Genomic DNA, 15,240 nt, shown 5'->3' with positions numbered 1-15,240 from the left:
CGAACTATAAGGGGATGTGGTAATAATTACCAGCTAATTTTCATGAAATGTTTACACTTTGAGATGGCGATATGAGGTCTTGTATTGTCCTGCAGAAACAGAACCTCCTTTGTAATCAAACCAGGCCATTTCTTCCATAGATTCTTATTTGGATCATACAAAACACGACAGTAATATTCAATGTTGATAGTGATACCACGGGGTAAAAAATCCACATGGATAATCAATCCCATGTTGTTCAAGAAGACACTTTACTTTCCACCTCCTTACTTGCTCACGCAATTGTTAAAAATTTCTTTGTGGTGGATCTGCACTCTTCTGTGATGGTCAAAAGTAGAAAGGTGTTTTGGAACCTAGCGTGCACTCACTTTTTAGAATAACAAGTGGTCATGAATTATTGTAGTCACTGTTCCTAATGAAAATGTTTACACCTTTACAATTTCATGACAGAATATGCAAAGAATGTCAATAAGAAGCTGTTCAATGCTCTAAATGTTCCCAGGCATTCCTTGGAATGCCAGAGCAGTCATTACTACAGTGGGCTGGGATCCACCACAACCGGGAACATCAGCAACAGGTGTATGGCTATCTTTGAAGTACTTCCACCATTCAAATATCTCACTGCAGCTGAGTGTTCGCTTCATACTTTATATATTAACATTATTATGTAAATTATGTAATTATTTGCCATTATTATGTAAATTTACAGAAGACATAAATCTTCAGTATATTTCATATGATCTTATGCCCTCCTTAACTAAAAACTTTATTACCACATGTTATTCAGTGTACATATTCACACTGTTGTCCGCCATATTGAGTAACGGTCTTTGGACTGGTGCGCAAAATAAGTGCCGCCTACCAATAAAAGGACACAGTTGCCAGTTCTTACTACATATTCTACCTCCACCCCAGGACTAGATTTTAAACCTGTAAAAAAAATGTCCTGGATTGACTTGAACACTCCTCATAGAATTTAATCTATACCACTGTTACTGTTTTACTGTAACAACAGTCTTTGTTTACTAAAGAATTAAAAAGGTCAATTGGGTAAGGTAGTAAACTGCATAACTGTACAATCAAATGGTTCCAGAACACCTGGAACATCTCACTGAACATCATGAAAGGTAAAGGAATATAAAATAAAAATAGCAAGCTGATCTTTTAAATGTTTTCATATAACAAAAAATTAAATAATGTTATGAATATTTAATCAGTATGCTGGATGCATTTCTTAGTCATTACCAATAACTACAACCATCAATTCCACTAAAAAAAAAAAAATTAAGTAATTTTCTTCTTAATGTAAAACTTAACAACTTTTTTGCCAACATAAGTCGGCAAGAAAGTAATTTCGGTTTTCACAGAACTTTATATTTGTTTTGAAGTAATTCTATAAGTGTTATGATTTGTTCTTTTGGTATTTGATAGCTGTCACTTTTAGCATATTTTAGAAACAAATAGTGCATAATTTTGCTAGCATCTTAATAGTTTGTGGTCAATTTTAAAATGGAATGCAAAAACTAACATATTTGATATATTTTACTTTTTTATATCCATAAAGGGAAGAAAGCTGCTAAAGTCACAAAGAGACATGTGTAGTCTATGGTGATGATTAACTAACAGAACACATGTGTCAGAATTGGTTTAAAGAATTCTGTTCTGGAGATTTTCACTCAAATATGTTCGATGTTCTGGTCAACCTACTGAAATCAATGAAGACGAAATCAAAGCTCTAATTGAATAAAATCATCATATAATTGAGGAAGAGATTGCAGAGGGGTTAAAGTATTTGCTCACGATTGAAAATCACATCAAATGTCTTGAACTCATCAAGAAGCTCAATATTTGGTTTTTACAGAATTGAAAGAAATTCACTTAACACAACGAATCATTACTGATGAAGAAAAGTGATAAGAAAGATCAAAAACAATCATGATGAACCAGCACAATGAAAAGCTGAACTGCATGAAAAAGGATCAAGCTGTCAATTCGAGGATTATTAAGCTGCTGTATATTTTGAGATTCTTCCAAGTAACCAAACAATCAATTCACATGTTTATTGTTAACAACTAATGAAACTGGAGGAAGCAATCAAAGAAAAACGACTAGAATTGGCATATTGCAAAGAATCATGAGCAACAAGGTCTCACAAAGTTTTGATAACTCTTGGACATATATTGGAGTTTGGTCAGGAAATGATTTTTTATCCTCCATATGGCCCAGATCTTGTACTATTGGATTACCATTTATTTACAAGTTTGGAAAACTCTTTGACTGTAAACTCTTTAAAAACTTTCACTAATGATGATGACCTGAAATCACACTAGGTCCAGTTTTTTGTGATAGCACCAAAAGTTCTATGGACGCAGGAATCACGATATTCGCCAGAAAGATGACAAATGGTTATTGGACAAAATAGAAAATAAATAAATGATTAAAATTCACTCTTTGAATAAAAATAACTGAGTTTTATTTCATACTACTAAACCGAAATTACTTTCTTGCCAACCCTATATATTTCAGGAAAGCAAAATGAAAGCTTTCAGTTTTTCAGCTTTTTTTTTTTATTCAAATAAATAAAGTCTACTTTAGGATTTATACAGTTATTTATTATTTTGATTAATCTGTTATATCAGTTTAAAACTTCTATTTATTTTAAATTGACATGTCCATTGCTATGCTCAGATGATGTGGTTTCTAAACAATCTAGTATATATTTTGTTTGCATTAGCTTTATTAATAGCCAGCAAGTCTGAATACTTTATTGTTATAATATGGCACTCTGAATGACTTCTATTACATTATAGTGAAGTATTTTTCTAGTACATTTTGTACTTTTTTCTATGAGTTTTCAAATATTAACTATTTCTCAATCAGATGACTTCATTTTTCAATTAAATATTTTTAATTGTAAAAACATTAAATTGAACTATTTATAAATTTTTATGTTATAATAAATTATAACTGAAAACTTGGATGATAATGGTTCATTTACTTTTGTTGCATGCATTTTTCTCTCACAAATTTTTCACATTTCTGTAAATATTATGTATATATTATATAAATTTTTTATGTACATTTTATGTAATTCTTTTTTAACAAAAAAAGAAAGCTTGGTAATATTTGTTAATATATAAATATACATTTTTGTCTCAGTAAATTTTTAATAATTTATATTGCATTTCAGAAAAAAAAAATTTTATCTGCTTTTAGAACATTGTGTAGATAACAATGTTTCGTAGTGTATATATATATATATATATATATATATATATATATATATATATATATATATATATATATATATATATATATATATATATATATAATACGATTAGAAAAACAGAAAATTTTGTGTATGAACTCAAAAAATTAATACATAGTTATAAATTTAGTTATCAAGGTAACTTGAATTTTCTTTTGCACAAATTACAAATACTGTGTTTTTGTAACAGAAATTTGTGTTGATTAAATTATGGAAGTTTTTTATTAGGCTATTATATAATAAACTGTACAGTAAAAAAAAATTGAGACATATTTAACTTTTATTTATTTATTTTTAAAAAATTTTTTAAGTTGATGTAAAATGAACAAGATTTATTTTCATATGTCGTGATGACCTATCTTTATTTTTATAATTGCAACTTTAATTTTTTAAACACTTTTTAAATAATTTTGACTGAAAGAAAAATTTAACCCTATAGTTTTTAGTAATACATTACTATGTGCATTATAAAAAAAAAAAAAAAATGAAGTTTTGCAAGAGAAAATGCATATGGCAAGTGTGGTTACACTTTCTGTAAGGTTATTTTCTTTTTCATACGAAATCATTTATTAATACAATTTATTTATTTTTACTTCCCCAGATGCAGTGATATATCCAGTAAAGTACACAAATCAGTAAAAAAATCTAAAAAATTGGTCTTATAAGATTTGTGCCTTAAGTAGATAAAAACAAAAATATAATTTTAATAAATTGTAAATAATCTGCAAAAAATGTTTTTATTCCGACGCTTCCAAGTCTAAAATTTTATTTTTGTCAAGACATTAGTGCATATGTATGTTGGCCCGTATGTGGTCTTATAACTCTGGACCCTGTTGACCAATTTTCTGATGTACACATCTGCCTAAGGCAAAATGTATGTGCCTGTACATGTCAGTAGACACATACAGGCATAAAATTACATATAAATTTACTCTGTAAAAATAACCAAATATACACAAACATACATGCACCCCATACACGTACACATAATTTATTAAAAGATTATCTAGCCTAGAAAATATAAAGCATAGCAATGAACACATTAGGATTAGATGAATTTCTTATATTAAGGATATCTACACTACACAATTCTTCCCTAACTTAAATTATTCTTTGCTAACATCAAAATTCTTATAAAAGCATTCTATCATAATCTCTTACCACTGCAGACAATGCAAATAAACAAACAAGCCAAATGTACACACATTAATAAAAATATTGCATATAAGCCGACACTAATTATTATGTATTTTAGTTACATAGTTACATTTAATAAAAATGGCAGGACAGTACGGCACGAGGATGATTTGATTAGTAAATAGTAGTTTACCATCAAAAACAGAATGTTCTAATAAAAATAAAAAACTAATCTAATACAATTAATTGCATTTACAGTCTTAATACAATTTTGATTACTAAAAACATTATCTTATTTATTTATTATAATTATTTGTTAATAATCTCTATTAAAAATCATGCAAATAATTTATTTTTCTTTCTTAAATAAATTTAAAACATTTTTGTTTATCATGAGGTATTCGAGTTTTGAATAATATTGAATCAGCTCTGAACTGAGTATTAAGTAAAGGTGTGTATCCAAATACCTGAAAAAAAAGCTTAAATTAATAAATTAGTATACTGTATCGAAATTCTGGAAATCAAAATATAATAATATGTGGGACTGGAATATTGTAATAGACGAGGAAGATAGTCGAGTATTATGGGCTAGGTAAAAGAAATGAAGAGGAACTAGGCTTTCTGAATTTTGTATGTATCATAAACTAAAATTGATCAAGACACTACATAAAAATCTTTTAAGAGAATACATTTGGTTGAGACCAGGATACGTAGATAAGATACCAAACAAGTAATACAATGGTTAGGGAGAGATAATGAAAAATGGTCTGTGATAAGATGCCTACCAGCCAAAATTTATTCTGATTATTGTTGCGGTGATCAGATATTATTGAAATTAAGCGGTCTCAATTACAATTAAAAAATAATTGCAATACGGTTTAAAAAATTAATAAAAATCTAACTACAACAGAATGTATAAACAATGGTAGTACTTGCTTAGTTGTCAAACTTTGTTGTGAAACAACGGCTTAGTTATTTCAAACACGAATGATTAGATTATCTTAAATTCTAATATTGTAATTATCAAACTATTATGCAAATGTGATTTATTGGAACTGCTATTCACGACACTATCTAGACTCTTAACTATTACTTAATAATTACAAAGTGGTAGAAATCAAAGTAAACTTAAAAATATAAACTTCATTACTTTTACGTAAAAACTACATTTATTTACTACTTTTCTACACATAGCTGCCTTCAACATCAACAAATTTTTCTAAGCGTTTCACTAGCTTCTTCTCTCTTCCTTCAAAAAACTCTGCCACTAGTGACTTAACCACATAATAACACCGTTTTTCAATTTGTTATCGTTGTTAAGATGCAAGCCACTGTTTAAGATGAAAAAAAAACAATCACTAGGAGATAAATCAGGGCTATATGGTGGATGGTCAAAGATTTTTCAACAAAATTTTTCCAATCGCCTCACTGTCTGATTTGTTGTATGACCAGTCACTGTCGTGCAAACATAAATCATGCAGTATGCATGACATTGTTTGTTTTGTATAGTGTTTCTAAGATTTTTTAATTTTTTGTTATATATATCGAAATTCACAGTAGTTCTGCAATCGCTAAATTCGACCAGCAAGCCACACTTTTTGTGCTAAAAACAATAGTCATAAGCTACTTTTACCAAATGTTCTTTTTTGAACTTCTTTGATCTAAGAGATGATTACTGCCATCGCATTGACTGCTGCTTTTTTTGACATTTAAATAAGAAATCTCGATTTCATGTCCACTTTAACAATGCAATCAAACAGTTCATCACTTTCATTTTCATAACGTCACAAAAATTCATGTGTTGCAGAAAGATCGTTTTCCTTGTGTGTGTGTGTGCGCGCGCACGCGTGTGCATCAGTTAACATTTTCAGCACAAAATTTCTTACAGTCCAATTTTACAGTCAAAAATTTGTAAATTACAGATCGTGGAAAATCAGATTATTGACACGGTGAAGGGCCAGTTTTCTTGAATTTTTTTTATCAAATCATTCATTATCACAAACAACTTATAAAAAAGCCAAGGATGACAGGTCATAAGCATTCAGATATGCTCATCAATACGATTATCCACATAAACTTATCAGTATGTTCAGCCAGGGTTAGTGAACTTGGTTCTGGAAGGAAAATTAGAGGATTAAAAATAGTAAACGAAGGCAAAAATTAGTTTATATGAAATGGATATTTGAGGAAGCAGGATGCAGAAGAAATGTTTAGCTGAAGGAGAAGCACAGAAGAAAAAGGAATGAAGAAACACATCAAACCAATAGAATGACTGATGACAAAAAAAAATTAAAATGATTTAAAATTAATAGTTTTTTTATAATCTTTGATACATACATTTTGAATATATATATATATATATATATATATATATATATATATATATATATATATATATATATGTAATAGGTAGTTTAAAAAGTATTGAACATTTTGCACATGAGATAGGTTTAGTGTATTCTGGCAGAAGTCGAGGAAGACTGGCATGTAAGCAGTCAGGACATCGCCAATGACCTTAACATCCATCACCAAACAGTGTTGAATCATTTGTGTGAAGCTGGCTACAAAAAGATGGTCAACAATTGGGTACCAATGATCTGACTCAGAAAAACTTACTCGACTGAATTTCTACCTGTGAACCTATAGTGAAACATAATAAAATTGAGCAATTTCTGAAGCGATTGATCATGAGTGATGAAAAGTGGATAACCTACGACAACACTTTCAAAAAAGATCATGGTCAAAGCTAGAAGATGCATCACAGTCTGTAACAAAGCCCACAGTGTTGCTCAGGAAGGTTATGATGTCCATTTTGTGGGATTGGAAGGTCATCGTGCATCATGAGCTGCTACCACTAGGCAGAACGATAGACTCAGACATGAACTGTCAACAATTGCACCTAGCAATTCAAAAGAAATGGCCTGAACTGGTCAATAGAAAGGGTGTAGTACACCATGCTGACCATACACCAGACCGCATACATCTTTAACAGGTTGTCAGAAATAGAGAGAAGTTTTAATGCATCCACCATATGGCCTGGAAATGGCACTGTCAAATTATCACTTATTTTCGGTATCTGCAGAACTCCCCGAATGGTGTTAAGTTAACTTCAAAACAGGCCTGTAAAACCATAAGTCACAATTTTTTGAGCAGAAATCAATGAAGTTCTCTAACGACGGAATTACGGTGTTAAGGGAAAAATGGTAGAAAATTGCAGTCACCAAAAAAAAAAAAAAATGGTCCATATGTGGTCTCATAATGTTATTTTCCAATAATAAATGTATTCTCAACTTTGGCCTTCAACGGCTCAATACGTTTTAGAAAACCTGATATACATATATACATAAATACACTGTTACAAGAGTTTTATATTTCCTTAAAAAGATACTTCCAAAAAAAAAATACTGTTTAAATGTTACTTACATAAATAGTTGTGAGGGTGGGAACAACTGATTTCAAAAAATCTTATAAAACAAACAAGATGATGAATCAATCAACACCTTATATCTACAACCCTGCATGGGTTCAATAAGGGCAATGGGATTTGTTTAATTAAAAGTGTTATCAAAAAGAAACTAGGATGAGCTTTTTAAAATTTTACTGATAAACTAATTTATATCTGCATCCTTGATGTCAGATTTAAATGAAAAGTCATTTAAAAAATAGCCCCTGAAAAATCATTCAATAGAAAGTAAATTATCTATCAATTAATTTTCCTCACAGATCCACTTAAGGAGAAAAAGTAACTGTAAAATTTCAGACGGATAGAACAAATATATGCAATTTAGAAATGAATAAATTTAATACCTGAGTAAAAAAATTTATACATTTGTGCCTTTCCTGGAAATGAGTATCATCTTCAGACAATGATACAGGGCAACCAGGACAACGGAACGTCCACCTAGATGTAACCTACAAAAAAGTTAAAACATTATTTTACATAGTTTAATCTAGACTGAATTACAAATTAATTCAATCTACTGCAAAAGTTATTTAAAATATTTCTATAAAATCAAACTGACTTTACCAAGAATAAAACTAGAAACAAAGGGAAAATGTTTGCAGTTCCTGTTGTGGTATCGTGCATTTTTCTGTTAGTTATATCTAATTTTGTCCAGAATACATAAATTTTATTTTATAAATCTGTTAGTAACTTTTGCTTTATTTATTTAATAATATAAAAATATGGTGTTTATTTCTAAGCTATATTTATTTAAAATGACAATACTTTATAATTAAGTTTGATATTTAGCTATTTGAGATAAAAATTAATCTATAGCTCTTCGATGAAGGATTAATGAACAAACGTCAAATCAACAATGTGGATAGCCATTCGCAACCTGACCAACTGGGATTTTCATAAAAATTTTTTTTTAATGAGAAAATACTGAATGTCAAATCTAACAAAAACTGTATCATTTTCACAGCTCTTCAAATTTGATGGAAAATGGCGAATTTTAACTTGTGGTAGTAGTATTAGGTTGAGATAATCATGTTATTTATTAAGTTAGAATGATCAATTTGGACTTATTTAAAGCTTATCTGATGCTCTTTCATGTGATACACAATATGCCTATGTTTACATGAATCTTTATTTCAAGTCACCATCACCTTTAACTTTTGACCTTGAATTTCAGAAAAAACTAATCAATATTTAATGAAAAATATATTTTAATCATCATTATATTATAAAATAGCTGTGAAAATTTGAAACTGGGACTGCATTGAGATAAAAATAAAAAAATCATTTACCTTTTTTTTTTATAACCCATATATATACACTATCATTCTACAACAATAATTAGCCTTTCCAATTAAGAAAGTTAATTAAAAATGGGATCAGAGGTTTTTTAACCCCTAATCAACATATTAACATCAATATAATAACAGATATACAAAAATTCTAAACGAAAAAATCAAACAAACTATTTTTCAAGGTAGTTTGCAAAGAAAACCTTTAAATTTAAAAGAAAGATTTAACATATAAACAATTTTAGTCTTATTATTATACAAAAGGGTAGAACATAACATTCATAAAGTTATTAAAATCTTTCATACAATATTATCGAGGACAATTTGTCTACTTAAAACAAAAACTAAATAAAATTAACAGAAACAGTTACAAAAAAAAAAAAATTCTTGTGCAGTTCTGTGCAAAAAGAACAACTTTTTATTATTTTATTTTGTTTCCTTTTGAATAAGTATCAACTAATTCAAATCTAAAATTTTACTAAAAAAACCTCTGATCTACAAAAAATATTTACACATCCAAAAAACTAAAAATTTCAGCACTTAAAAGATATGTCATGATATGTCAACTCAAAAACAAATACTGCAGATAAAGGAAAGTCAACGTTTCTCCTTACAGTATCATAAAAAATCACATTTGAATTGAGCATAATTCAAGAATGACATCTTCAAAAAAGGTGGTAAAAAGTGTCTTACTGATTTTTTTTCATTAAAATGCTTCAATTAACATGTTAAAAAATCAAATAGTGTACGTGACATACAAGTAATAAAGCAAAAAATAAAAGCTGAATTCAAAAAAAAAACTTAGTGTTAAAATATAACTAGCATGGCTATTTACAAGGTAACTGAAGTTTCATCAACCATCTTCTCATGAAAAGAATATTTAATTACCACACAATCCTCAAATATTTTCTATACTAAGATTATAAAATGTGCCCAAACTTACTTTTTTAAATTATTAAATACATATTATACACTTTACCTGTAAGTACCATAGACAATTCACAAGAATAGTTAGAACTGTACAACCAACCACCATGATTCAAATCCAAAGCATGGAATCTGCCTGGAAATCCAACAACTCTATCTCTCTGTTCTCTCCATACGCTATTTAATCAAATAAAATCCGTAATTATTTAAAATCTATTAAAATACAATCCAATGTGATCCAAATCTCCCAAAACAATCTTTTACAACGAAAGAAAAATTACTGGGCCAAGTTTTTAATTTGAAGAAAAAATACTAATTATATTAATTAATTATATTTTTATCGACAAATTATACTACATCTTTAACTTCTTAAATAAGTATATAAAATTGTTTTTCTTATTTTTGTTTCATTATGTTGTGTACTGTTTAAACAAACATTAGAATAAGAAAAAGTACCTCAATACAACAAAAAAGTTCATATATTTTATGGCACTAATAAAAGAGTTATTAAAAACTTCTCCCATGACCTGAATTAAACTACTGATTTTTCTTAATATTCTATAATGGCTTAATAAGATGATTTTTTGTATTTTTGTGAAAATTTTCTTGATGAAAAATTAAAGAGTATTAAAAAAAACTATTATTAACATTATGCCATTTTTCTGTTTTTTATTGGGAAAAACTTTCTACATTAACTTTCAAAACTGTTACAAGGACATATGAACACAAATTTATTACCATCAAGGACAATGAATAAACTTGATGGCCATTAACATCAATTTATGATGATTGTAATAAAAAAGTAGTTGTAAAAAGTTTTAAATTGTGAAAAAAAGTGAATTTGTAAAAGAAAAAACAGAACATGCGTTGTGTTTTTATACAATTTAAACAATGATTAAAGTACAGAAAGAAAAACCCATCATTATCAGATAGGAGCTGTCATATAGGTCAAATGAGGGTAAAATCTTAAAAAACATAACAGGCGATGAAATGTGGATAAACAATTACAACATAGATGAAAATATAATTAACGCAGAAATTCTGCTTTGGTTTGAAATAAGTCTTAAAATCATCTTATTTTATCCTCCTTTCTTTGATATATTATTTATCTTCATTTTAATATTACTCATTATCTAATCAACCTCTCATTTAAAATGAACCAATATTATACATTACTCTAAATAACTTGTTTTTTAAAACAGCAAAGATCACTGTTCAAAAATTATCAGAGTAATTTAACTCATCAGAAAACAAACCAAATCTGAATCATAATTTTATTATACTCTTAAAATGTTGTTTAAAATCACATCAGTTCTTAAAAAAAAAAGAAAAAATAGCTTGTGGGTGAACTTAATTTTTTCTAAATAGGTAATACACCCATAAGAATTGTTTAAATTTGGAGATCTACACGGACCCCAAACCATTAAAAATAGTTTCAATTAATGGCTTTTAATTCTCACTATTATCCTATTATTTTCAAAGATTCTATTCCAGTTGTTGTGGAATAATTAAATTATAAATGAATACAGCTTCCTGCCTTGTGAAGGAATCAAGAATTGTATACCTTTTGGTAATACTTTATTTAACTTCTTTCTATTATTTATAAGTAATATATATATGTGAAAGCAAAAATTACCAACTTTTTGTTGAATAAAAACGATTATAATTTCATCATGGTTTTTATTTTCCTATGTAAACCACCACAACTAACTATAAACTGAAAGTAAATAAATTGATCCAAAATTTCAATCTTATGTTTTGTAAATGTCGATGTTTCATGACCACGAGTCAAAAAACAAAAAGTAAACCATAAAAAGTTCCAGATATGCATATACTTACATGTTGTTCTGTATTTTGATTAATATCTCTAGACTGACTCAATTCATTGAAAATGGCTTAAAAACAGCTATATATGAGGCATCCTACACTACGATGCCAAGACAGTAGGCCAACATACCTCTGGGCGCAGAAAAGAAATAGACTGACTACCTTCCATTTACGGTAGGTCATATGAACTAAATCGTGCGATGACAATTACAGGCATGGTATTTTTCCTGATGTGAGAAGTACATAGGTTGTTAGGTGGATTTCCCCCAATCAGCATATTACATAGTTTCTTTCTGTACATGGTGCTTTTTGAGACAGGTTGGCCAGATTTGGTTTGATTAATTCAGGTTTGTGGTCCAGAATGTAGGGCCACTGATGATGTGCATCATGTCTTATATGTTTACTCCAGGTATGAAGCTGAACGTAAGTAGTTAAAGAGCTTGCAAAGATCAATGTTGGTGTAAATCTGCATGTTATTTAGAAAACCAAAAGGGAATGGAAGATAGTTACTGGCTCTTGAGATTCTAAGCCCTGCAGGGGATGGCTGAGGTCTGATGCTGTTATGAATGTATACATAGAATAGCAATACAGGTAGCTAACGGCTCACCTGGGTGCTTACTTCACCAAGTATCGAACCAAGTATTTATTTTAGTATCGAACCACAGTTAGCTGAGATATTCGCTGTTACGATGAGAATGGATGCGTGGAGAACTTGGTGTTGGAGCTGTGTTGTAGGCATTGACTTTGCTCCTGAAAGTGAACCACAATAGAGAGAGATAGGGAATATTTTCATTAGAAGCATATTAAATTTGAGATTAGTTTCTTTTTTTTTTTTGAGTAAATCAAGAGGACTTCGTAGTCAATTTACTTTGAGTAAATTGAATTGTAGGACAAAATTGTCGTTGTTGTCATCAACACTTATTTTGTTAGTATGAGAATAGTATTTTTAGTAAAAATTCAATCAAGTAATGATCTGCCAAACTGATGACTATGATGTGTTATCCGGTTTAGAGGGTCTAAAAGACGACCTCTGGTAAGGACTATCAGGGCTAGGAACGCAAGGGGTTGAGTGGTGACTGGGATTATCACAAGGCAGGTGTCTTTTCCTATGGAGGTCAGGATAATAATATACAATTTTGGATAAAATTAATGAAGCGAAGGGTTAATTTTTATAATTTTGAATTTTTTTACTTTTGTGTAGCGGTCATAAAAAATAAAGCTTTAGTATGATGAAAGTACTTATTATGTTAGTTAAAATTCCAAAATTTTTAGTCAACTGGATTTTAGGGTGGGGATACCCAACATTATTTCTAAAGAACCTCTATCCTATATCTTGAAAACCTGCTGATCAAAAAAGTTGAAATTTGGAAAAATTATTTGACTATATGTATTTCATCTCTGTCTAATTTTCAACACAATTGGACAAGGGGTCATCATGGTAGCAATTTTTTTTTCCACCTCCAGTGATAGTTTTACAAAATATCTTGGTAGGTGTTGCCCAAACTAAAGACTGATTCAGAACATCAAAATGAACAAAAAAATTCACATGGACAAATGCCCTATCTTGTTTCATTTTTCTCTGTCCATCATTCTTGGTTTTTTTCAGTAAAAAATATGTACTTAATGAATGGATTGAGATATTTTAATGAAATTTGGTTGCATGTAGCCAACCAACACCTACAAAATAAATAAATCTGAGCATTTTACCTTTGAAAATTTCCATATGTTGCATTTACAACATTCAATGACAATTCTGATGGCCATTAAATTTTTTCTAATCATTACTAATTCCATAAAAATTACTTTTTCAAATTACGTTTTATTAGATAAAATGTTTAGTCTTTTACTGTGAACAAAATGACACCTCATCTTTTCAAATCGTTTTATAACACTTGAGGTACGGCTGAAATTGTTTAAGTGGATTGCAAAAATTATGCATGAAAACAGGCATAAACCTTTTTTGGGCTGCATAATTTTCTTTCAGCATTCCTATCAACAAGTGGGTTAGGTGGCACCCAATTTCACATTTTATTATTTTTCTTCAAATATCATTAAACACTGTTAAACAGTGCTAAAGATGGATTCATAGTGAACACGACATGTAAATTTTTCATAACTTGGCCGGTAAACCATTTATACAATTCTTCATTTGAATCCAACATTAAACCTTCACGTTGAGCACCTTCTTTGCACTGTGTCATCAAAGTAGTATACTCATCACCTTTAAAACAAAATAATTATTAAATAAATTTCTTATTTCACACACAACCATGGCATTCCAGAAAACACAAATTTAAGTAAATAATTTAATAAGTATAAAAAAACCAGTATTAATGCACCTTATGCTGTTGAGAGAGCTTCTTAGCCTGTGCCACAACCTCCATTATATGCAGTAAGTACAGCAAATCTGGTAAATCTATGCATTTGTTTATTCATCAAACAAAACCTAAATATTTATAACAATATTGTATATATTACAAAGACAAACATTATTCTATAATATGAATAGAAGAAATTAATAAACAGGTAACTAGTAGTAAGGTACATGGATCTTCCAAATATTACAGCATGGGTCCACAACATAACATATAACAGTTTATGTAATATGAGTTATATGACAATATATGACTCACATTATTTCTTCAAGATACTTATTAAAAAAGAAGAATAAAATATTTGTTTAAATGATCCTAACAATAAAAAAGGTATTAAAAAAATATTTTAAGCAAAAGAAATTTACCTTCAAATAATCCAGGTACTTCACCATTAGCAAGTAATGTATTCATTCTTTCAAGGAAGCCAGATTCAAGAACGTTAGATTCATCCAATATAAAAGCTATTTTCTCATTTTTACAGCCGGATCTTCTTAAAACTGAACGTAAATCTTCATCAAAGTCTTCTCCAGTATATTTATTATGTACCTAATATAAAAATAAAATAAAAATTATATAATTGATACTGACAAATATTACAATGGAGATAAAGTTAAAATATAAAATTAAAATGTTTTGTTAACAAAAGACAATTAACAAATTAAGAAGTAAATAATAAAAAATAGACTTAATTTTATTGAACACATTATTATTATTATTGTTACCATTGATTTGTATAAGACGTTTAATAACTTAACCAGAAAAAATTAAAAAAGAAATTCTTATATTAATAATAAATTGTTGATAAGTGTAGAACATGTTTTGGAAGTACCTCAACAAATTTTTCTTTTCTGTTTAGACTCTGGATCCACCATAAGGTATTACTTCAGAGGATGATATGTATGAATGTAAATGAAGTGTAGCCTTGTACAGTCTCAGGTCGACCTTTCTTGTTAT

General features: G+C 28.9%; 1 protein-coding gene across 2 annotated transcripts; it reads right to left on the bottom strand.

Moving 5' to 3' along the window:
• Window positions 1–4,493: 4,493 nt before the first annotated feature.
• Window positions 4,494–13,962, bottom strand: LOC142332291 (exostosin-3-like). Of its 2 annotated transcripts, none has more exons than XM_075378637.1 (4): window positions 13,619–13,962; window positions 10,137–10,261; window positions 8,213–8,317; window positions 4,494–4,872 (listed from the first exon to the last, which is right to left on the bottom strand). In XM_075378637.1, exons 2-4 carry the CDS (start codon window positions 10,191–10,193, stop codon window positions 4,768–4,770), a joined length of 267 nt encoding a protein of 88 aa, XP_075234752.1. In that variant the 5' UTR covers window positions 10,194–10,261; window positions 13,619–13,962; the 3' UTR covers window positions 4,494–4,767. The 2 variants fall into 2 exon arrangements, with proteins under 2 accessions (XP_075234752.1, XP_075234753.1); XM_075378638.1 differs by lacking the exon at window positions 13,619–13,962 and adding an exon at window positions 12,519–13,245.
• Window positions 13,963–15,240: the final 1,278 nt, after the last annotated feature.

Source organism: Lycorma delicatula, chromosome 11 (assembly GCF_047948215.1).
Source record: "Lycorma delicatula isolate Av1 chromosome 11, ASM4794821v1, whole genome shotgun sequence".
NCBI lineage: Eukaryota > Metazoa > Arthropoda > Insecta > Hemiptera > Fulgoridae > Lycorma > Lycorma delicatula.
This window is presented reverse-complemented; position numbering and strand designations above follow the sequence as displayed.

Bases quoted from the DNA above. Each gene is read 5' to 3' on its own strand.
- LOC142332291 (XM_075378637.1), bottom strand. From the start codon at position 10,193: ATGGTGGTTGGTTGTACAGTTCTAACTATTCTTGTGAATTGTCTATGG. The intron at 8,318-10,136 runs GTAAAGTGTATA...ACTTTTTTGTAG, and splicing joins ATTGTCTATGGTACTTACAG to GTTACATCTAGGTGGACGTT. The intron at 4,873-8,212 runs GTATTAAATTTA...CTTTTTTTTCAG, and splicing joins GTATAAATTTTTTTACTCAG to GTATTTGGATACACACCTTT.